At 38.7% G+C, this 25013-nt stretch overlaps 2 protein-coding genes across 2 annotated transcripts; both read right to left on the bottom strand.

The window, feature by feature from the left end:
• Positions 1 to 16380: 16380 nt before the first annotated feature.
• LOC118581769 (olfactory receptor 998-like) lies at positions 16381 to 17325 on the bottom strand. Its single transcript, XM_036184221.1, has one exon. The coding sequence runs from the start codon at positions 17323 to 17325 to the stop codon at positions 16381 to 16383; it is 945 nt and encodes a 314-aa protein (XP_036040114.1).
• Positions 17326 to 22354: 5029 nt separating this feature from the next.
• On the bottom strand, positions 22355 to 23399 carry LOC118583081 (olfactory receptor 998-like). Its single transcript, XM_036186375.1, has one exon. It carries the CDS (start codon positions 23378 to 23380, stop codon positions 22436 to 22438), a length of 945 nt encoding a protein of 314 aa, XP_036042268.1. The 5' UTR covers positions 23381 to 23399; the 3' UTR covers positions 22355 to 22435.
• Positions 23400 to 25013: the final 1614 nt, after the last annotated feature.

The raw sequence follows: 25013 nt of genomic DNA, 5'->3' as shown, positions 1-25013 counted from the left end.
ATCTCTTAGCAATTTTCAAAACTACAATACACTGCTATAAAAAAAATGACTCTAAATTATTTAAAATTAGGAAACTCTCTTTATAAGAAAATTAATTAACAAGTTTTCCAGGCTCATGAGACTTTGTGTTTCCTAGTCTTTCTCCTCCATATTTCATAACCTTCATATAGTTCAGCCTGCAATGCACTCACTTCTTTAGGGATATCTTTTCTGTATCTCCTTTTACCACATCCAAAACTGCGACCATTTTTTTTGAATAAGGAAGGAAGATTGATCACTCTACATGGTGATGGCCCTTCTGCAAAGCATGACTTCCTAAGTAATCAGTGAAGAAGATGAATTGTACATGCTGATGGGCCTGACCATGGTGAGAGAATTCCTGGATGAGTGTTCACCCACTTACTGCACAGAATAAAGAGCCTCATTTGGAGCTACCAATAACTCAAATTCTGGTCCCTAAAGAACTTAGCCTCAGGAGCTTACACCTGAAGGGACAAAATTAACATGATCTCAGCAGCATCAGGGCAAAGTATTAATTTCTAACAGTACTTTATTCTTAATGAAATACACTCTCGTTTTCTTTCTCTCTCTCCTCTTTTACCTTTTTTATGTCTTCCCCTCTTTCCCCTTACACATCTATAATAGTCCCCTCTGTACTATCATACCCTATCTTCCCCTCTCAGATTCAAATGAACTTGTAGAAGAACCCTATCTTCTATCAGCACAAGCTAATGCAATAAACAGTCATTTGCTTATCTTGAAGTAATTTTCTTTCCTCATGCTGAAGCCAGAACATTTAGGCATAAATCCTGATGCCACAGTTTACACATTGCCACTTTCCGTAAGATTCTCGTAGTGTCTAAGCCTGCTTCAAGTGGTTTGTTGCTCACTTAGGTGCTGGAATACTCACTGAGGGCACAAATTCAGAGTGTCCAACACAGACTCAAACAACACTTTCTGGTGTATTCATTTGCATAAGGTCATCTAGAAAAGACCTGAAGAGATAAGACACTCATACAAAAATCATACTCACTCATAAGTGGATACTAGGTGTAAAGCAACGGATAACCAGACTACATCCCACAGCTCCAGACAAGCTAGCTAACAAGGAGGACCCAAAGAGGGGACACATAGATTGCCCTGGGAAGGGGAAATAGATGAGATCTCCATGAGTAAACTGGGGGCAATAGGGGGCAGGGAATGGAGGGTAGGTGATAGGGAATGAGAACATAAGGGAACTGGATGGTTGAGCTGGAACAGAAATGGAGTGGGAGAACAATGAAAAAGATACCATGATAGAGGGAGACATCGTGGGGATGGGAGAAACCTGGTGCTAGGGAGGTTCCCAGGAATCCACAAGGATGACCACTGCTTAGACTACTAGCAATAGTGGAGAGGGTGCGTGAACTGGCTTACCCCAGTAATCAGATCAGTGAATACTCTGTCATCATAGAGCCTTTCTCCAGTAACCAATGGAAGCAGATGCAGAGAGCCACATCCAGGCACCAGGCTGAGCTCCAGGAGTCCAGTCCTCCTCTATGAGATCTTAAGGGGTATGAAAGGCTCTCCCTGGAAAGGGGCCATAGAATAGATTTCATAGGTGTACTAGGAGTAGGGTGGGGGCGGGAATAGGAGGGATAAGATTGGGGGTGAATACTGGGAGAAAGAACTGGAATTGGGTGAGGGGGAAACCTCAGGGGTGAGGTGGAAACCAAATCTATGAGAATAACCCTAATAAACGCTCCTAGTAATGAGAACACAGAGCCTGAACTGGCCATCTTCTGTAACTAGGCAAGGCCTCAAAAGTTGAGGGATTGGGATATTAACCCAGCCACAAAACTGTTGACCTACAGTTTGTCCTTTCTGCAGAGTGTTCTGGGACAGGAGCCTAGCAGAATCATCATCAAAGAGACCAGAGACTTCATCCAGCAACTGATGGGAGCAGATGTCAAAGCTCAGGAATTCCTTAGGAGGAAGGAGAGGAAAGATTTGTGGAATCAAATGGGTCAAGGACACCATGAGAACGTGGCCCACCAGATCAACTGACCAGAAATCATGGGAGCCTGCAGAAATCACAGAGCCTGTAGGAGTGTGACCTAGGTCCCCTCCATATGTGTTATAGCTGAGTTGCTTGATGTTCTCGTGGGACTCCTTACAGTGGGAGTGGGGGCTGTCTCTGACTCTTTTGCCCACTTGTATGACTCTTCTCCTATTGGGTTGCCTCATCCAGCCTTGATGTGATAGTATGTGCCTGGTATTACTGTAGCTTCTTATGTAGTGTTTGGTGGATATTCCTGGAAACATCCTCTTTTCTGAGGAGAGGCAGAAGGGGGTGGATCTGGAGAAGAGAGGTGTGGGGAGAGACTTGGGGGAGGGGAGGGAGGTAAATCCACAGTCAGGATGTAATATAGAAGAGAAGAATTTTTTTTAAAAAAAAGGATTGGACAGCACCTAAGAAACAACACCTAAGGTTGACCTCTGCCATCCACTTCACATATACACCTGTACATCTACACCACACAGAAAGAAAAAAAGAGGAGACTGTTGATGAGCAAGAAATACTTCTCAAATAATTCTATGCATTAAAAGTGTGCAAAAAAATACCAGAAAAAAATAAATGCAAAATAGTGTTCTTCTTCATGACAATAAATGTAAAAATTCTTCACAGAGTCTTGACAAATAGAATCCAAATATAACCAGATGAAATATATTACAGAAGAGCATCTTTATAAAGACATTTGGATGTTTAAGTGCAATTGTTCACATTAATTGAGTTTTTAAACCAAACTATTTCTGTGGATACAGAAAATGCATATGAAAACTCAGCAATACCCATTTCTAGTGTTTGATGATTTTCCCTGTCCTGGCCTTCCATCTTCCCGGTGAAATATACTCCTACATATTTTATTTTGTCATGTATGAAAGTTTCTCTTTCAGTTAAGTCATTTTACTGTGTAGAACAAGTGTAACTTTGTTGCTCAATTCTGTATTTTCCAACCTTATTGTATTTATTTATAGGTCCTCACACTTTCTAATATAGTGCTGGGGCCTTATTTTAATTTTCAGATTTATTTTCAGTTTTTATTTTAAATTTTAATTCTGCATACTAATTTCCAATTAAATTCTACACTATTTTTTTTTAACTTTTATTGACTCCTTGTGGATTTTACATCATACATTCCAATCCCATTTATCTTGCCATCCCCTTGCATCCACCCTCTGCCCTTGCAACACCCCCCAAACAAAACCAAATTTAAAAGTAAAAACAAAGCAACAAAACAAAACCAAAAAGATAAATAAATAATTTCTTTTAAAAAAGAAGAAGAATTAATTGTGTTGTGGAAAGTGTAATGTGGCCCATTGAGTCACACAGTTTACCCTTTAGTCCATTTATCTTTACTTGCAAGTGTTCATTGCCACAAGTCATTGGTTTGGCTCCTAGAGTCTGGCTTCTTCTATACCACCGATAATGGACTTTCACTGGGATGCCTCCTGAATATCCTGTTGTTGTCCTGTGTTGTAGAGATTCTGCTGTTTTGGATCTGTAGGTTCATCCCCTTCACGTGCCCTAATGGTTCATAGATGAGGTGGATGCTGGGGTGGGCCAACTCATAGCCCTGGTTCTGAGTTTGGGTGGTAGGTTGGTCAGCCCACCAGCTTTCCCTCATCACTACCCAGGTGAGCGAGTCTCCAGCACTGCCTCACATCCAGCCTATTTGTTTTCCTGCTCTCTGGTCCTCAGATTCGGGTTCCCCTCACTTGCCTCCAGGGCCAGCTCTACTGTTTTGCCAGGCGAGGTGCAGGGCCCTCTCTCCCAATTACTATAGAAAAAGTATATGGGGGTGAGGGACGAGGATCAGCTTTCCTGCTCTCACACTCTCAGGGCTGGCTCACCTGCACCTCTGATAACAGGCTCAGCTCTAGTGTGCTGCCCAGGCAAGATGTGGGCTGCTATCCTGTGTGCTGCAGCTGGTGAGAGGTAAGGCTAGTTCTCTCACTCATTACCCCAGGGCCTGTTCTCTTGCCTGCCACAGGTAGCAAGAGACGGAGACAGGAAGGCATCTTTCCCTCATCCATGCCACCACAGGGCAGACGAGGAGGAGTGCGGTTAGGTCAACTCTATCCCTCTCGTACCCTCAGGGCTGACTTACCTGCATCCCTGACAAGAGGGTCAGCTCTACTGTGCTGCCCAGATGAGAAGAGCTGGTTCTCCGGTGTGCTGTAGCTGGTGAGAGCCAGGTCTAGCTCTCCCAGTCTTGTGACCCCAAGGCCAACTCTCTCATTTGCTGCAGGTGGTAACTGGAGAGGGGTGAAGGTCATCTTTCTCAAGCATGCCACCACATGGCAGATGGGGGAAAAGAGAAAGAGGAGGGGGAAGGGTCAGCTCTCCTGCTCTCATACCCTCAGGTTTAGTTTAAAAAAAGTTTTCATTCTCTCTAGGACAGTGAATATGTAGATGATCTTTAATTTGGAGATTTCTGAAAATTGATAAGTAATTATTAATTAATATTGATATTTAATCAATATTGTGCCTATAATATATATTTATAATCAATAGTCTATATAGATGGCAGGCTGAGGATTAGTTTAACCATTAAATAGGTATAGCTGTATATAGTTAGAATATCTCTCTCTCCAAAAGGGAGCAGATGAGTAGTCATAAAAAAAAAAATCTATCCTTAGTTAATATGGCATAATATAGTCAAAAGTGTCTGAATATATATATATATATATATATATATATATATATATATAATTGTGACTTATCAAAAAGAAATGGTTAATTTGGAACATTAACTCTATCTATTAATCTTTGGTTAGTGGTATTAATTTGGTTAACCTATATATATATATATATATATATATATATATATATATATATATATATATATATAGGTTTTATATATATATATTTAACCTATATATATATATAGGTTTTTTATATATATATATATATATATAGTTGTTGTTGTTTTGTTTTGTTTTGTTTTTCGAGACAGGGTTTCTCTGTGTAGCTTTGCGCCTTTCCTGGAACTCACTCTGTTGCCCAGGCTGGCCTCGAACTCACAGAGAGCCGCCTGGCTCTGCCTCCCGAGTGCTGGGGATTAAAGGTGTGCACCACCACCGCCCGGTTAACCTGTATTTTAAGGAGGCTTAGTTAAAGAGTTACCTGAGTAAGTCATGAGCACCTGTGGGACCAAAGCTGCAGCTGAAGCTTACCTAGTTTAAATTTGTAATCAACATAATATTAAACCACTAGCTATGAGAAAACAGTAATAACCTGTGTCAGGGTATACATAGCAAGACTTACATACAGAACAATTGTCATCAGTACATGAGGAGAATATCTGACAGTACATACATTTCAGGATCATGGGCAGAACTCATACAATTAATAACAGAGCATTTTTTAAGGGCAGCCCATCCCCTGGGCTGGAGAGTTCTGTTCAGAAAAAAAAGGGGTACATGACAAAGGGGACTGTAGAAATCTCTCATGGTTACTTCCTGCGGATATGGGGATGAAGCTGGGGGTCCTGAGGCCTGGAATGCAGTGGAAACCCAGAAAGCACAGGCTGTTTCAGGCTCTGTGAGACATGCAGTGTAGCAGAATTTTCTGTCACATGAGCTGGAAGGTGTGATGCAGGGCTGGGCCACATGGGTGTGGGCTGGAGGGTGGAGTGCAGACCTGCAGCTAGACAGCATGTCTGTGGTCCAGAGGATTAAAACCTGTAACTCTTTAAATGGTTAGAATTTCTGCTGGAAACAAATATATGTATTAATGGTAGAACATGTAGCGAGGAGTTTTAAAGAGGAAACTTTCTCTTAGGTGTACCTATGGAATATTAAGTGCATGGTTAACAGATGAGAGAAGTGTGTTTTAGGCCAGGGAGAAGGAAGGCCCCACCCCCAGATAAGAAAAAGAAGATTTTTAAGTGGGAGATATAAACTGCCATCAGGTTGCATTCCTCCCAGGTCTTCTTGGCTTGTGAGCATTGGCAAATTTTGATCTCCTGAAGCTTATAAGAACCTTCTTAATAGACAAAATCTTCAATCAACAAGTTTTATTTTTTAATTACCTTTAATTAGAATAAGCTTATTCTTAACAATTTATAAGTTAGTTGTCTTTATAAACTTAGAGCAGAGACTAATGGTACATTCATTTGTTACAGTATGTCTCTTTCCCATAGTGTTAGGTATGGTGGATGACATATGGGCAGAATATGTCATAATATTAGGTTGACCTAGGCCTATAAGAGATGAAGAAGTAATAATTGTCTTAAGTACTTGGCAAATCTTTTCCTGAAATATAAGAAACAACCGTGATTATGTCTAGCAAGCCAATTATTTTTTTCCCTGTATTTTAAGTGTTTAGTTGGTTTGGAAAATTTAATTTCCTGAACCCAGAAGGCCATATCACTGGAATCCATACCAGCAGCTCCCTTAAGCGCTGCTCTGCATGAATCTGAATTGTTTTTTATAGAGGATTGTACAATAATCTTAATTTCTTTAGTAAAGTCAGGATCAACCTTTACTGGGACAATTTTTATACCTTGTACAGCAGAAGAGCTACAGCCTATATTTAGCCCCAGTGTCCCTTCTGGGGAGGTCCACAGACTCTTGTGTTAAGTCATAGAAGTCCATTCCTAAAGCTTATTTATCTCAGACCTCAATAAAATTTTATCCATAGATCTAACTTAGGCATACACCCTCAGTATCTCTAGGTTATTACTGAGATTCATGTATCATCTATAACATATCTAGATGTTTATATCTTATATTTCTCTATCCCAATGGCTCATATTACATATATAATAAATTATTTCTTAACATTCTTAAACATTGTTTATATCTAATCCTTCATATCCTTACAAAAATTTTACATCTAAAAGTATTTTTGTACTTAATTTATCAGGAGATATTGGTGATTGATTATTGAAAATAGCCAATGTAAAGTGAATTTTTTTAAATAAAGGAACAGTAAAAGGTCATTTTTAAATCTGTTAGGTGAGCTATCTTTTATATGAAGTTGATAACAAGGCAAATAATCTTTTAGGCCTAGTAAATGGGGATATAATCTAAATGATCTCAAAGCATAGTTCGGACAACACCCTGGCAATAAGGGGTATGGCAATTTTTTTCTAAAGCTTAAACATTTTAAATGCTAGGGCTAAGTAATGAACTGGTTATATGAAATTTAGCATGCTTAGCATGTATACGAATATGATTTTGTATACATTAGAGAATTTGATCATAGAATGATTGAGCTTTAATTTGTATCCTAATAATTATCTCTAATAGCTACAGCTTAAGTACAACTTATCCTTAACAGTTTACAGTTTAAAAAGCACAAACAAAAACAGAAGAGAAGGTTTTGTTTTGTTTTGTTTTGTTTTTTTAGCAGCTGCAGCTGGTTTGTCCAGTCTGTATCAAGCCCGGTAGCCACCAGGAATGGCAAGGTGAGGAGAGGGGTGGAGACAACTCACAGGCAGAAGTGAGCTAAGATGCAGATAGCAGATAGTTAGGTTCAGAAAGAAGAAGGCAGTTTAGGATTCCAACCCCCAAACATCTTCGGGGGGTCTGATGAATCCATACAGGTCGTCCCCTAACCAGGACCTGTTTTTTTGCAATGGGTTAACTGAAGTTCTTGTACTACTTGGCCAAGATTTTTGTAAATTGCCAAGAACTTAAAAGTCAACCCAAAAAGAACGCTTTTTTTTTTTTTTCTTTTGGAGAGCTAGGAGTTGCCATCAGTTTTTTAAAGCAGCTCTGGCTGTGAGGCTTGCATAGTTATTTAAATGAAGGCTACAGGATCGAGCTTCTAGATAGCAATTAGAAGTTTACAGCTCAAGTTAGCCTTTGGATTTCAATTAATTTTAGCAAGAAAGGCTGTTTGTAGCAGGATGCTGCTGCTAATATGGAGAACATAGTGAACTTCATAGCTTTAGTTTACACTCTCGGGAGGTTTTGTAGTGTGATAATATTGTGTTACCTCCTTGTAAGACCCTGAATGAAGTACCAGGCAGGTTTCTCCCTAAAAGGGAGGGGTTAGAATCTCTGCAGCTTATCATAGTCTGATGGTAAATCAATTTCATACGGTTGGCAGCTTTCAGGGGTCTCCTAAATCTTTCCATGCTTTTTTTTTTTTTTTTTTTTAGGAAGCCTTTTGGGATTAAGATTGTCTGTTGCTTCCTTATCTAAGCTTGTAAACTGACTGGAGCTGACTAAAGTGCCTTTTGTCTTAAGCCTGTGTCCTGTGACTTCTATCAGAAGCTGTTTCTCTTCAGACTCATTCCGACTATTGGGGGAGGGGGGTATTCATGGCTACTCACCGCTCCAAACAGGGGGATCGGTGTTCCGGGGATTTGCAGCAGCCTTTGGTGAGGACTGATTGTAGCTGATACTCCAGAGGTCTCCAAAAATTGTACCTCTCGAAGAGTTGAGCCTCTAACTGGGCAACCCTCTGTGAAGCAATACCTCTCTCCCTGGATATGCTCCAAAACTTACTTCCTATCAGTCCCTTGAGCACCTAAACAGTTAAATCTGTTCGTGGTGCCAGGTATCAGGGACTATAGGGGTCTAGCCCCTTGATAGTCCCCTTCCAGGGTCCAGGAAGAATCTACAACCAGCTGATAATTAATCTTTGAAGAAAAGAAATGAATACATGTACACAAAACTCCTTAGTTCGTGAACTTTATTGTTCTGTGATGGTTCTCTCTCTCCACGGCTTTCTATTATGCTCTCATGTCTAGCTCCCTTCTTGCTTGATTTCTGTTTATCTACTGCTCCCTCTTAAGTTCTGTCTAAATTCTCTCATCTTAATTCTGCCTCATTTAGGTCCTTTTTACCTTGTTACCCAGCTAGGACTTCCCCATATCAGCTCCTCTCCCATCTCTTTTTCTCTTGTCTTGTTCTTCCTCATCTTGTTCTTCCCCATCTGGCTCTTCCTCATCTTCTATCTCATTCCTCTAGTACTCTCTTCTAGCCCTTCAATCTAGTTCTTCCCCATCTCAGTTTGTTCCGCTCAAGTTCTTACCCATCTAGTTCTTCCATTCTCTTTTCTCTTCTCTGTCCTCCAGTGCCCTGGAAGTCCTGGTATATTATACACTTACAAGCAGTATTCCCTTCGCAGTGCAAAGCCAGGCTTCCAGGCTCAAATGGAGGGGTGATAAGAATCACATAGAGAGGCAATAAACATTAATTATCATTTGCAACCTCAAAGGGAAGTGACCAATGGGGAAATGAATTAACTAAAAGCTAAATTCGGGTAATATCTAAGAAGAGGGATCTTATATGCTCAACTATAGTCTTAAACATGATTAGTAGAAAATGTTAAGAATCTATAAGTTGCTAGGTCAATGGGAGAAAATAAAACTGTCTTCTTTTTTTCCTGTGGCTCCTATCTGTCCAAGCTCTCTGCTGTTTTTCTGCAGGGTAGAGGATAGTATGCTCAGTCACTGGACAACCTGTGTACAGCTAGATGCCTCTGGTGATAGTTAAAGGGAGATCTAGAACTAGAGGTAAGGTTTGGGAAAGGAGGAAGTAAAGCTTAATTGGCACATCCACCAGGCCTTCTCAAACAGATAGCCTGGATGCTTAAGTCTGTTCTTAGAGAGTACAGAGGTATCTCTGATAAGGTACTTTCCTCTATCTGGGGATGGACCTGGCCAGATGCTGCCAATGATGATAATTACAGGGAGACTTGAACTGGGGTTCTGGCTGTGCATAGCTGTCAGCACAGAAAGTTATCTAAATATTCCTAGAAGTGGTTAGGTAAGGAGTTAGATAGAGGTCTATAAAGTTAGTAAGGCTGTAAGAAAGGAGGGTCCGAGCTAAATTGTGTAAAGCTATTATTTAACGTCCACCTGAACTAGGCGGTGTCTCCTTGTGGAATCTGCCTTAAATCAGGAAACTTCATGTGAACTGTTGCTGTGGATATCGCTCTGTATAAATAAAATGCTGTTTGACCAGTGGCCAGGCAGGACAAGAGAGAAAAGAATTCTGGAAGGTGGAAGGCTGGGGTGGAGACACCGCCAGCTGCTGCCATGACAAGAAAGATGTAAGGTACTGGTAAGCCATGAGCCACGTGGCAAAGTATAGATTAATAGAAATGGGCTAAATATAAGAGTAAGAGCTAGACAATGATAGGCCTGAGCTAACGGCCAAGCAGTTTAAATAATATAAATGTCTGTGTGTTCATTTTATAAATGGGCTACTGCACTACTGGGGCTTAGTGGGACCTGGAGAAAGGCTCTCCAACTACAGACTGTTATTACTGCTAGTCCTTGAAAGTGGCTAAGGGAGATATCTGATTCCAGAGAAAGCTTTTCCTGAGGCTGTTCTCTAAATACCTGGAATGTATATGTCCAGAGAGTGATCAGTCCACACTGTTAGTCCTTCTTAGGGAAAAATCAATTGGGAAAACTATAAAGGCACACGTGATTTTCATAACGGAAGACAGCTGATATATAACAAACCAAGTAACACCAAAAGCCCCTTGGAATTTGGCTTCCTCTGGAGGAAATCCTTGATGCCTCCAGGTAGTGACTTTGCCATAGCTAGCTGAATTCTTATGATATATTCCTGCAGCCCACAGCATTCAGGGGCTGATCACCTGTGTCCCCTACCACAGGGTCAGCTCTAGTGTACTGCCCAGGTGAGGTGCACACCAGTGATGAGGTGGTAAGGCTATTGTTCCCAAGTGCAGTGGTTTGGATGCTCTCTCCTGAGGGGTGGAGCACCCTCTCTTGCTACAGCATCCAGCCAGGGCCAGGACCAGCCATCCCAGGGCCAATGAACAGCAAGTTGGCTCAGCACAACACGGTTCCAAAGACACCCTGTGATAACACAAACCCTGATCATCACAGACCCCAGCTGCAGCAGGACCATGGACCCAGACATGGCCTTAGAGTACTGTGGGATGATCTGTATGTCAGATGTGTTGCTCTGATTGGTTAATAAATAAAACACTGATTGGCCAGTAGCCAGGCAGGAAGTATAGGCAGGACAAGCAAAGAAGAGAATTCTGGGAAGTGGGAGGCTAAGGCAGAGAGACTCTGTCAGCCACCACCATGACAAGTGAGATGTAAGGTACTGGTAAGCCACAAGCCATGTGGCAACTTATAGATTACTAGAAATAGGTTAATTTAAGATATAAGGACTAGATAACAAGAAGCCTGAGCCATTAGGCCAAACAGTTTAAATAATATAAGCATCTGAGTGATTATTTTATAAGTGGGCTGTCAGACTACAGGGTTTGGTGGGGGCTGGAGAGAAGCTCTCCAGCTACAAACAGAACTAAAAACAGCTTCCTAGTTGTCTCTCTCAAGTTAGCAGCAGACTGCCAGTTTGAGCTACTATGGCAGGTTCCTGGCATGTACGTTTGACCTACAGTATGGCTGGAATGAGGAGTCTACAAATGGCACTTTATTGTGTGGTGGATTTAGCCTTTGCTAGTTAAAAAAAAAAAAAAAAAAAAAAAAAAAAAAAAAAAAGGTTTCTGGGCTATGCGATGCTTTGATAGAACTGCTTCTGATAGTTGATGGTACACATAGCTCCAGACCCGGAGCTGGCACTGGCGGTTAACTGTACCACCTTACCACCGTACCACCACCATGTTGGGAAGCTGAGGTGGGTGGAGCTAGGAGCCAGCAGCCACAGTGGCTTTTCAGTCTTAAAAATGCTACACTTTAAAGCAATTGATTCACAATAAGACAAATTCAGATGGAACAAGACTTTATATGCTTTAAAATGTGTGTAAAAATGTACGTAGGCTTAAAAGAAAAAAAAGGAAATATATACAGTTATATAAACAAATAGATAGTTTTTAAAAATAGTCTTTAAAGAGACAGTAAAGGTGGCATAAAAAATAAACCATGTAAAGATGGATATTACACAGAGAAACTGGATTGTGTTGTCTTTGGGATTTTTAACTGAAGAGAGATATTTGATTGTAAAGGCAGCGGAGTTAAGCAAATCTGTATACTTTAAAGACACCTTGACTTCAAAATTTGGATGTAAGGATATGTTGCTTTGGAAAGGAGGCTCTGCTTTTGTTTCCACAGAAAGCCAGAGGCTAAGTATTTGTTCCAGATTAAGATACATCAGGTTTGACCAGCCAAGACCCCCTGAAAGGTCTCTGATGACACCATGACCCAGATGATCCAACATCCAGAATGGTTTCATGGCAACTGGCTCAGATGATACACCCTCACAGACTACTCCATAATCCTAAAATTTTCTTTGTGTCCCCATAAGATACAGTGCCCCGCTCCAGCAGGAAGTAGTAAGAAAAGCTATACCCAAATTCCCAAATATACCAAGCTGGCTTTAGAGATGTAATTGACTTACTCTTTCTCTAAACCCAGACATTTTACTATGTAAAAGTTAAAACTTTCCTTTTTAGAAAAAAAGAAAAGGGGAAGTACTGTGGAGTGTTCTGTATGTCAGATGTGTTGCTCTGATTGGTTAATAAATAAAACACTGATTGGCCAGTAGCCAGGCAGGAAGTATAGGCAGGACAAGCAAAGAAGAGAATTCTGGGAAGTGGGAGGCTAAGGCAGAGAGACTCTGCCAGCCGCCACCATGACAAGTGAGATGTAAGGTACTGGTAAGCCACAAGCCATGTGGCAACTTACAGATTACTAGAAATGGGTTAATTTAAGATATAAGAACTAGATAACAAGAAGCCTGAGCCATTAGGCCAAACAGTTTAAATAATATAAGCATCTGAGTGATTATTTTATAAGTGGGCTGTCAGACTACAGGGTTTGGTGGGGGCTGGAGAGAAGCTCTCCAGCTACATTAGGCAGCAGCTTGGTCTGGGTCATCACCATGGCCTGGTGGCAGCACAGGCCACTGAGATCAGTATGGCCCCAGCTGCAGCATGGCCCTTGGTCACCATCATGATCTCATTTGGCAGACCTAACCCTGGGCAACTTCAGAACTCTCAGTGATAACAGGAGCCATGGACATTGGCCCAGACCCGATTTTAATTTTGACAGTTTCATATATATAATACATTTTAGACATTTTCACACACACCCCATTATCTCTGTCATCCTCCTCCTTCTCCCACCAAAACCTGTTGTGGTTGCTGTCTTCGGGAATGTAGCTACTCATAAGCTGTCCCCATTCTATTAAACAATCTCTCATCAATGCTCATTTGAGCAATGATAATTAAATTTAATTAAATGAATGGGTCACATGGACATAAAAGGAGGAGAAGGAATTGCTGGTTTTCTACATACAAGATTGTATCATGAGAAGATGGGAATAATTTCCTTTATTCCCTTTCTATCTGCATACCTTTTAATACTAGCTATTTCCTAATTTTTCTAGCTAAGGTTTCTTTTACTTTAAGAGTAAAGAGAGCAATGATAGTCACCCATGTTTATTTATTCATATTACAAAACAAGTTTTCAACTTTTCACCATTAGATGTGATGTTAACTCTGGGCTTGTCACATACCATTATTGTATTGAAGTGCATTTATCCCTTGTCTGATTTCTTAATGTGTTCTATGATTAAAGGATATTAAACTTGGTCAAACTAATTTCTGCATCTATATGGTTCTGTTCATACTTTTATGTAGGGCTTGTAGCCATCCTTGCAACCAAATCTTTAATTTGTGATGAATTATGGTATGTTGTAAAACTCTACTTGCTAGTGTTTTCTTGACAAATTTGGTGTGTGTGTCCATATAAGACTGGCCTATAATTTTCATTTCCTGTAATGTCTTTGTTTAGAATAAATATCATGGTAATCCTGGGTTCATCAAATAAATTTTTTAAGTATTCCTTACTTCTGTTTTTGGAAAACCATTTGAGAAATTTTGTCATGGAAATGTATTCTAGGGGCCATATGGCAATATGGTCACCTTTAGGTGATATGACCCAGTGCATAACAACACTGACTGTACAAGACTGGGAATTTTGAGTTCAATTTCCAGAACCATAAAAATGTGGAAAAAAAGAACTAACGCCACAAAACACACACACACACACACACACACACACACACACACACACACACACCATATTCTCATAATAATAATAATAATTTTAATAAAGATAATATAATGCCATAAAGTGCTGTGCAACCTGCCAAGGGAGAGAAGCAAACAATCATCCTAATAGCTAAAAGGAAAGATAAACACACCCATGAATGAGGACATAGCAAAATCACACTGAAATCATCAATAAGAAAATGGTGGTTCTACATACATGCTCATGCAACCAACTTTAATTCAATATATAGGGTATGTTTTTGACTTTGGGAATATATGATTGGTACTATGTATTGATCTACAACTTAAGTTGTTCCTACCTGTGCCTGTATAAAATAGTTTTCCACAAGCCAATATGTTAATGTATAACATTTACATATTTTTATTTATTTATGTGAATGCTCATGCACCTGCATGCATGTATGTGCACCACATGCATGCAAGTGTCAGAGAAGCTAGAAAGGGGAGTTGCATCCCCTGAAAATGGAGTTACAAGTGGCTGTGAGGCACTCAATGTGGGTGTTAGAAGCTAAATCTGGATCTTCTGCAAGAGCATCAAGCACTGTTAACTACTGGCCCATTTCTCTGGCCCCTAAACATCTAAATCATTTTTGGATTAGCTTCATTTCAAAGAAGGGATATTTTTCCACTTGTGATGAACTTTGGAATTGTTTCTTCTATTTTTTTATGGCACTAATACAACCAGTTTTGTTTTGTTTTGTTTTTTTACATTAACACTATTATTTCTAAGTTCTGCATTTCTAGAGGACACTGTTCTGGGCTGTAAGTCACTTGAATCTATCATTTGTATTAGGAACTTCCAAATGTATTTATGGAAATGGCGTTCTTCAGCAGGAAAGAATGAGTATGCATACTGAATAACAGCTTCACTAACATTGAAAACCATTAATGTTTCAGCTCCATTCAAAGGTACCACAATGAGTGTTTAGCTTAACTTCATGATCAAATGAACACACTGGACACTTTTTCCACATATTTTTAGAAATTTACATTTCTGGGTCTGTGATTTGTCTGCCCCTTCATTGGCTGAATTTTCTAATATTTGTCATTTTGGTTGTGAATATGGATACAGTCTTATTCATAACTTATTTTCTTGATTTTAGAAGCTTTTTTTTTTCTTATGTGCATGTGTCTGTGTGAATGTATACCACGTGTGTGGAATGCCAGCAAAGGCCAGAAGAAGGCACCAGAACCCCTGTGATTGGAGCTATAGGAGATTGTGCACCATATAACATGGATGCTGAGAACCTTCTGAAAGGACAAGAATGCTTAACTGATGAACCCTCTCTCTAGCCCCTACTGCATTCTTTCAATTCAAATTCATGGTGGTTTGATTTCAAGAAATTTTTTTCAACTTTTTTTTTATTTTATAATTTAATTTAATTTTACATATCAGCCACAGATTCCGCTGTCCTCCCTCCTCCTGCTCCCCCCAACCCAACCCCCATTCCCATCGCCTCCAGGGCAAGGACTCCCCGAGGGATTCAGCTCAACCTGGTAGATTCAGTCCAGGCAGGTCCAGTCCCCTCCTCCCAGGCTGAGCTAAGTGTCCCTGCGTAAGCCCCAGGTTCCAAATGTACTAAGGACAGATCCCGTCCCACTGCCTGGGGGCCTCCCAAACATGAACTATGAATCAATAGCTGAGGAGCCCCGAACTGGATCAGGACCTCTGGATAAGTGAGACAGTTGATTAGATTTCAAGAATTTTTAAATCTTTATGTCTAATCAAGGATGTGACAGTTGTGTAGCTTGATCTGTGTGTAGGACTCCTAGCAATGGGAGCAGGGGCTGTTCCTAACACTGGCTGTCTTCCAGGAACCTCTTCCTCATACTGGGTTGCCTTTCTCATCCTTACTACAGCGGCAGCAGCTTGGTTGTACCTCAGCTTGATAGGCCATGTTTTGTTGACAACCAAGAGAGGCCTGCTCCTTTCTGAATGGAGGCGAAGGAGGAGTGGGTTGGGGGTGGGGAATGGGGAAAGTGGTGGGAGGGAATAGGAAGAGAGGAGGGAGGGAAAATGGGGTCTGGATGTAAAATAAATTAATAAATTTAATTAATAATAAAAAAGAAAAATAAAGTATTGACATAGTAAACATTAGATATTTACCTTTGTCTCCTACAGAGTTTTAGTTTATGTTATTATATAAATATACATATATTTATGTTCTCAGACTACTTTCATATAATTTTACAACACCAATCATGCCAGAGAGACTAATACAGGCAGTAAAACATATTGAAAATTCTCCATTTTTAAAAAATAATCTATTAATTGGAAGAACCTGTTTCTTCTATATGTCTTTTTAACTATATTATCTGTCATTGATATCTAAGGCATGGCATAGAGTTTGGCCTTACCCATCTGTTGGAAATTGTTTCCTTTGTACTTTTCTTCTGAATGCATCTCTCACTTCCTTGTTCCTCAAGCTGTAGATGAGGGGGTTCAGCATGGGAATCATGACAGTATAAAATAAAGAAATAACTTTATTGGTGTCCAGGGAAGAATTTGTACGAGGTTGAACATAGATGAAGAACAGAGTTCCATACAGGATGGAGACCGCTGCCAAGTGAGAGGAACAAGTGGAGAAAGCTTTCATCCTTCCACCAACTGTCTGGATCTTCAAGATGGCCATCAAGATGCAGACGTAGGAGACTGTGATGATCAGACCACTAAACACTCCTATTGTTCCATCTAAGACAAAAAGCACTATCTTGTTTATCCAAGAGTCAGCACATGCTAGGGAAAGAATTGGGGAAATATCACAGAAGAAATGGTTGATGGTATTTGGACCACAGAATGGTAAGCAAAAAGTCAAAGTTGTGTGAGTTGTGATGTTTATAGCAGCTAGGACATAAGGTCCTAAGACAAACTGCACACAGACCCTCTTGGACATAATGAGTGTATACAGTAAGGGCTTACAGATGGCTGTATACCGATCATATGCCATGGAAGCAAGGAGGAAACATTCAGTTCCCACAAAAAGACCAACAAACCAAAGCTGTACAGCACAGCCCACAAAGGAGATGGCCTTTTTCTCTGCAAAGATGTCACATAGCATCTTAGGGGCTATGAAGGAAGAGGAGCACATATCTACGAAAGACAGGTGGCTGAGAAAAAAGTACATAGGTGTGTGCAGCCTGGGGTCCACCTGTATGAGAGTGATCATGCCCAGGTTACCCCCCAGGGTGACAAGATAAATAAAGAGAAGCATGGTGAAAAGTACAATCTTCTGATAGAGATGATCAGTGAGGCCCAGGAAGAGAAACTCGGTTACTATGGTCTGATTCTTTTCTTCCATTGTCAGTTGGGTTCTGTTGTGAGACAAATGTGTATTCTTTTATTACAAACTATCACTAACAATTACAAAAAATGTTTGAAGTCAATAATAAGTTGCCTTAAGCATGTTTGTTAATTACAGTTGGACAATATTGTTATGCTGGAGTGGGGAAGTATTTCTAAATTCTGTTTCTGGGCAATTGTATGAATATTCTGTAAAATTTGGGGCAACATTTTGATACATTTAGATTCTGTAACTCTAGGAACTGTCTAGTTATATGATCTAAAATTCCTTCAGATGAAATATAAAATTGGATTTGAAATGTGTTCACATTCATAAAGATCTTCCTTTAAAAAGAAAGAATATGTAAAATATAGGATAGATACTATTTTAAAGGGAGCATGAAGAATCAATATTATTAGATGCCAAGTACGTAAGAAATGAAAGGGAGGATTGATATTTCTAACCCCAAACGCATAATTTTAACAAAAGAATATGATTAACATGAGAGTTTCCTCCTCTGAGATTAAGGGATCTGCCATGCAATGGATATTATAGTAGAAATTAAGATTTACTGAGTTAAAATAATATAAAATATTTTATATATTTTCCACAAATTCTCAAGTCATTCATGATAAATAAACTGTAGTAATAAAATATATAAAATAACAATTATAAATTTTAATCATGAAAAACCCTCAAGAAAATATTTATAAGTGACTCAGTTAAGACAATATGAGCTGTTTCAGACTTACTAGAACAGTATGTAGAATGATTTATGTTAAAAATTATTTATGAGAATTAATTATGTCCCTCTTTGAATAAACAAAATGTAACAATCATGTGAGTCACAATTTTGTTATCTTAATATGCAATTTTTAAAGAGTTGATCATGACATCAGTTATTTAATTTGTGATTTTATCATATCAGTATTACTTGTATAATGCTACCTCATTGCAGTAACAAAGACTAATACTGATTTTCATTAGAATCATTATCTGTTGCTGAATGTTTCTAGTTTCAGTCATTAAATACAACCATGTATTCATGTGCAGAAATAAGAAATAAAACAGTATGCCCCTCTTCTATTTGTTGTCAATCACTAGTTATCTATTTAAGTTTTACTTATGTGCTCATTTAAATGTGTTGCTTTGAGTCTTCTATGGAGTAAAAAGAATAATCCTCTCACCCATCATGTCTAATGTGGTCTTAACCTTCCTCTAGAACATTATTTACTTTCTCTTAGAGAATCATTTCTTGGAAACGGCAATGAAGGTTCTCATATTCATAGGTACAATGTGGTGTTTTGAAGTATGTATAAATTGTGAAGTAATTAGTTCAGTTTAATTATTATGTAATATTCCACACATATAATCATGTTCTGTTCCCATTCATGCAGGAAAAACATGAGACACTTAAAACCTCCCAGAGATTTTCCAATACAGAACATTCATATTAAAATTACCTTGTATTATTTTTCAAAATTCACAAAACTACACACATTCCGTGATTTAGTCTTATGACAATGTGAAGAAAATACCTAAGTCTGATCCCTTCAGGGTATCTGCAGTGGGGATTTGCGTTTCAAATTTCAGAGATATCCTGGTGTTTCTCCTCCATATTTCAGGCTCATCTAGTAGCCTAAAATGTGGTGTGCTCACTTCCTTCTGCAATAGCTTTAACTGCTTCAGAAGCTGTGACCATTTTCTAGATGGAAGAATGATTCCGACACCTTGTATGGTGGTGACCCTCTCTTGAAAGATTCTAGGCAAATGGTGAAGAAATAAACTTCCCATGCAGGATATGAAGACAGAATCCCTGATTCAGATATTGCACACAACCAGGAACCTCATCCTGGGAGCATGCAATTCAGAGCCAGATCCCCAAAGAATTAAAATCTCAAAGGCTTACATACACCTGAAGGGGTAAAATTAACATGATCTCAGCAGTATTTGGTTATTATTCACTAAATGTGTCTTATTTCAAAGAAACCATTTCTGGGAAATTTGTGCATGTATACGTGCGTATATGTATGCGTATGCCTATGCATGGGAGAGGGTAGTATCTTTCTTCATCTCTTTTTACCAAGAGATCCCTCTTTTGTTTCCTTTAACTTTTAATTAATTTTTAATTAGAATATGTTAATTATTCTTTGGCTGTACCCATGTTGTCATAAATGGAAAATTTTAATGTTTCTTATGATTACTATTGGATTGTATTTGTACACAATATTTTCTAACTTGTTTGTTGATGGACACATAATTATTTTCTATCTGGATAACTGTTAACTGCTTTGTAATGAGCATCAGTGTGAAGATCTTTCATCATTTCATTTAGATATGTACCCATTAGTGTGGTATTACTAGATTTTTATGGTGTTTCTACTTCCACTTTGAACCACTTCCACAATGTTTTCTATAATGGTTGTAATAATTTACCTTCTGACTATTTTTTTTACCACAGTCTTCTTGGCATTACATGGGACTTTTCTTCTTTCTTTTATTTAATAATCAATGTCAATGGACTGAGGTGTTGTCTCATTGTGGTTTCAATTTGACTTTTTCCTAATAATTAATGATTGTGAGCATTTTTCTTAGATAAGTTGGCCAATTTTACATCTTTAAAAAATAGCCAACAGTTACTCATAATGGATTGCCTTGCTCAGCCTTAACAGGAGTCAAGGAGCTTAGCCTTACTACAACTTGATAGGCAATGTTTTGTCAATATCCATGGGAGGCCTGCCCTTTTCTGCATAGAAAAGGAGAAGGAATGGATGGGGGAAGACAAAATAGAGGTGGGAGGGGACTTGGAGGAGAGGAGAGAGGGGAAACTATGGTCTGGATATAAAATAATTAAATAAAAATAGCCAATCTAATATTAAGTTAAATAAGGATAAAGAGTTTTAAAGACCACCACCTGCTCTCTGTGACCAGGGAAGCTGAAAAGAAAAGACTGAGGATGGATGTTGAGAAGCAAGAACAAAGAAGCTGAATTCACAAAGCTCCAATTCTCAGATCAAAATTTGAGAAGAAAGAAAGCCAGGCATGTTGGCACATGCCTTTAATCCCAGCACCCCAGAAGCAGAGGCAGGTGAATGTCTGTGAGTTCGAGATCAGCCTTGTCTACAAAGTGAATTTCAGGACAACCAGAGCTACACAGTGAGATCCTGTCTCAAAAAGAAAAACAAACAAAACCTTGGGACTGTGAAAGACTTGAACCCTGAGAACTGTGGTGAAGACATCTATTCAAGTGTTATTGAAGGTAGACAGCACTCATGAACATTCTCGCCTTACAGAAAACATAAACCCTCCCTCCCTGCTAAACTACAACATGCCTTTACCTACACAGAACAAAATGGTCTCACTGAGGTAGATGCTGTAGAGCAGATGTACAACTTTTGGCTTCTCTGGAATACACTGGACAAGGTAGAATTGTCTTGGGTCACACATTCAATATACAAACACTAACAAAAACTTAATGAGGGGGAAAAAGCAGTCTGCATATTATTTTTATGACATCTTCCACCATGGATAAGCAAAAACATTGTGAGATATTAGTTTTATTTATTTGTTCCTCCTTCAATAAAGTCACTTAAAACTATCAAGAAGGTCTCAAGTTTCTGATCATTAATAAATAAGCATAGCTAAGTAATAAAATGACATGCTTTTTTATAAATTTTATTTTAAAAGTAAAGGAAAATTTAAAACTAGTGGAATATCATTACTCATGAAATTAACATATTAACATCTGGTTCAATGGTAGTATTGTAGTTGCAATGCTCAGTGAAATCGAAAGGTGCTTATGGATATTTTTGTTCCAATTTACACTTAGTGTGTTACATTCTTAAAAGAAGTTGCTCTCAAATGTAGGTGTTGCCAAAAAGTGATGGCATAGATAAGACGGTAGTGAAGTCAAGGATATTTGTTTTGGGGTAGATAGGACCAAGAAAAGCCTATTGAAGAGGTATTATCAGAAGTAAAGACAGCTGAAACTTTAAAGTGCTTGCCATGTGAACTTTAGGACCTGAGTTCAGATCCCTAGAACAACATAAAGACTGATGTGTAGCTCACATTTATAGCCCCAGTGATTTTACAACAGGATGTGAGGAAAAAGCAAAAAGTTTCCCAGAAGCTGGTGGGCCAGCTACTCATGTGTGTGGAGGGGCCAATAACAAGACAGCCTATCTCCAACAAGATAGAGTGTGAAAGTTAACATCTAAGGTTGCCCTCTGATTTTAATGTGTGTGCCGAGGTGCACATGTCCATGTATACACACACATACACACACACACACACACACACACACACACACACACACACACACACACACGAGAGGGAGAGAGAAAGAGAGAGACAGAAACAGAAACAAAATGAATTAGAGACATGCATGGTCTAATTTTTCTTTACATTAAATGATATATTACAACTCATTGCATTCCATTTGAAAGTTTTAGCAGTTTTAACATGTTTAAGATAGCTGCAGAGAAGTAGCAATTTTTTCAAAATACTGCTTTTCCAGAAATCTTGAAATATAAGTAGGAGACGGGAGAGATGGCTCAGCAGTTAAGAGCACTGACTGCTCTTCCAGAGGACTTGGTTCAATTTCCAGCACACAAGTGTCAGCTCACAATTGTCTATAACTCCAGTTCCAGGGGATCCAGTGCCTTCTTTTGGACCCTTCACACACTGTACACACATGTTACACTTACATACATGTGGCAAAATATTCATACATGAAAATAGGTCTTAGAAACAAGTAAGACTACATGCATTTTCTGTTCCTGGGATTGTGTTTAGCCAAAATATCAAAACATAAATTTTTCACTAGGCTTTGAACTTGCCATAACTTCAGTTTCACTTGGAACACAGCTATGATTTGAAACATTGTGTTGAAAATATGGTTCTCACCTTGAAGATGCATGGTTAACTAAAATCATTTCAATGAGCAGTTAAATTCACTAAAAATTGCTACATCTGTAAGCTAGTTTCCATCACGATCTGTCACAAGTTTGTGAAATAGTCCATAATCAGGCAGAACAAGGACTCTCTTGCAACCTCTGATTATCACTCTGGCAGTCTTTAATGTAGAGTTTGCTCCACAACTTAGGTATGTCACAGAGAGAATTCTATCTTAGGCATCTGTTAGGAAGTGCTTCCTCTCCAATGTTCTACTGAATGCATTTTTCACCTCTTTGTTCCTCAAGCTGTAGATGAGAGGATTCAACATGGGGATCACCACAGTATAAAATAGGGAGATCACTTTATTGATATTCAGAGAGGAACTGGCGTTAGGTCGAACATAGATGAAGAAAAGAGTCCCATACAGGACTGAGACTGTTGCCAAGTGAGAGGAACAAGTGGAGAAGGCTTTTCGTCTCCCATTGGCTGTTTGAATCTTCAAGATGGCCATCAAGATGCAGACATAGGAGACCAGGATGATCAGACCACTGAGCACACCTACTGCTCCAGCCAAGATAAAAAGCACCAACTTATTAATCTGGGTATCAGTACATGCTAGAGATAGCAATGGGGAAATATCACAGAAAAAGTGGTTGATAATATATGGACCACAAAATGGTAAGCAAAAGGTTAAAGTTGTGTGAGTCATTGTACTTACAATAGCAATAATGTAAGGCCCAATAACCAAAAGCACACAGACATTCTGAGACATAATGAGTGTATACAGCAAGGGCTTACAGATGGCTGTATACCGATCATATGCCATGGCAGCCAAGAGGAAACACTCAGTTGCCACAAAGAGACCAAAGAACCACATCTGAGCAGCACAGCCCATAAAAGAGATGGCTTTGTTCTCTGCAAAGATGTCACACAACATCTTGGGAGCTATGGAAGAAGAAGAGCATACATCTACAAAGGACAGATGGCTGAGAAAAAAGTACATAGGTGTGTGCAGCCTGGGGTCCACCCATATGAGCATGATCATGCCCAGGTTACCCCCCAGGGTGACAAGATAAACAAAGAAAAAGATAATAAAAAGGAAAATTTTCTGATGGAGGTTATCTGTGATTCCAAGGAAGAGAAACTCAGGCACTGCGGTCTGATTCTTTTCTTCCATTGGTCAGTTGGGATCTGTCAAAAGAGTAAGAATTATGGCTTACCAAACCCAGTCAAATGATATTTGAAACCAATGGCAGATTATCCTCATCAGGTCTATTACAGACAGTTGGTCAGCATTGTTGAGCTGAGTGGTAATAAGATTCCTAGCCAGTAGATCTGGACAATTGTACAAAATCTTATGCAAACTTCAGCAACTTAACCCTTGAGCTCTTTGAGATCTGAACACTCTCCCATCAAGAGTTATCTAACTACATTGATCTAACAGTTCCTTTGATTTTAAAATTGTATTTGTAATGAAAATTACTCTCCATTTTTCATCTTACTATATGATAAAATAATCAAATACTCTAAAGTATTTTAGGAAATAAATCAGCTTCTGAACTGTTTGCCTTGCAAACATGAGCAATAAAATTTGCTTCCTAGAACTCAGAATCAAACGTTGGACTTGATGGTATGTACTTGGTATGATCCTAGGTCTGGAGAGACAAAGAAAGGTAGATCCCTTGGGCTGACTCTCCAGCTGGCCTATCCCGCTTAGCAAGTTCTAGGCCAGTGGGAGACCCAATCTTCAAAATCAAGGTGGACAGTACTGAGGAATGGCAACTGAGGTTTTCCTCTGGCATACATACACACACACACACACACACACACACACACACACACACACAATTTTAAAAATTCTACTTCGATATACTTTTATTGTTAACTCTGTAAATACAAAAATATAACTGGGAGTTTAAGATCCTATATCATATATTAAGGAAATGTTAAATATGGCATCTAGTTCTTCCTGGATAATGAGAAATATAAAAATACTAAAAAGATGAAGTTCATATATGTGTGTGTTTCAGTATTTCCCTATAAAGAGATGCGGAAAATATAACTACACATGGCAAAAAGGAAAGAAAAAAAAAAAGGATGGCCATTCGGAAAAATAGTAAAACATGATTTTCATTTAATACTGATCTTTCAATGTAAAGAAAAATTAATTCACTGTATGACTGGTGTGAATATAAAAATGGCATCAAGAAAAAGAATGTAAGATGACAGATTGAGGAGAAAGGGAAAAGGGTCTACATTTCTCACAACTGCATTCTTCCAATAAATGATTATGCTGTTGTGGAAGATCATGAGAGATGCTATCCTAGGGATCAGGGGGTCTGACAAACATTGGGGGCAATTCGTCATGGAAATTGCAAAGAAAATTAAACATCCACAAAGTTAAAATAACATAAAATTATTTTGCATGATTTTCCATATGAGCATAAACTTCTTTAAAATTAATTATTATGATATAGAACTGTTACTATCAAATCAAATCAAATAATAATAAAGTGAGATGGTAAATTTATAATAGTTTAATGCAGATAAAACCTTGAACATTATATTTTTGTGTGACACATGAGTCAATAAATAGTAAAAACTACTCAAATTGTCTAGATTATTATGTATGATAATCTGTACAAAAATATGTGATTTATACAACAAAGTGCTCTTTCAAAGAAAATACAGTTTGTCACATGACTGCTAATAGTGAAGCACCATACACATTTCACATAGTTTTAAATGACTTAATCTGGATGATTTACTAGTATTATAATGGTATTTGTATATGTTGGGTGCATTTTAAA

Source organism: Onychomys torridus, chromosome 4 (assembly GCF_903995425.1).
Source record: "Onychomys torridus chromosome 4, mOncTor1.1, whole genome shotgun sequence".
Lineage (NCBI taxonomy): Eukaryota > Metazoa > Chordata > Mammalia > Rodentia > Cricetidae > Onychomys > Onychomys torridus.
This window is presented reverse-complemented; position numbering and strand designations above follow the sequence as displayed.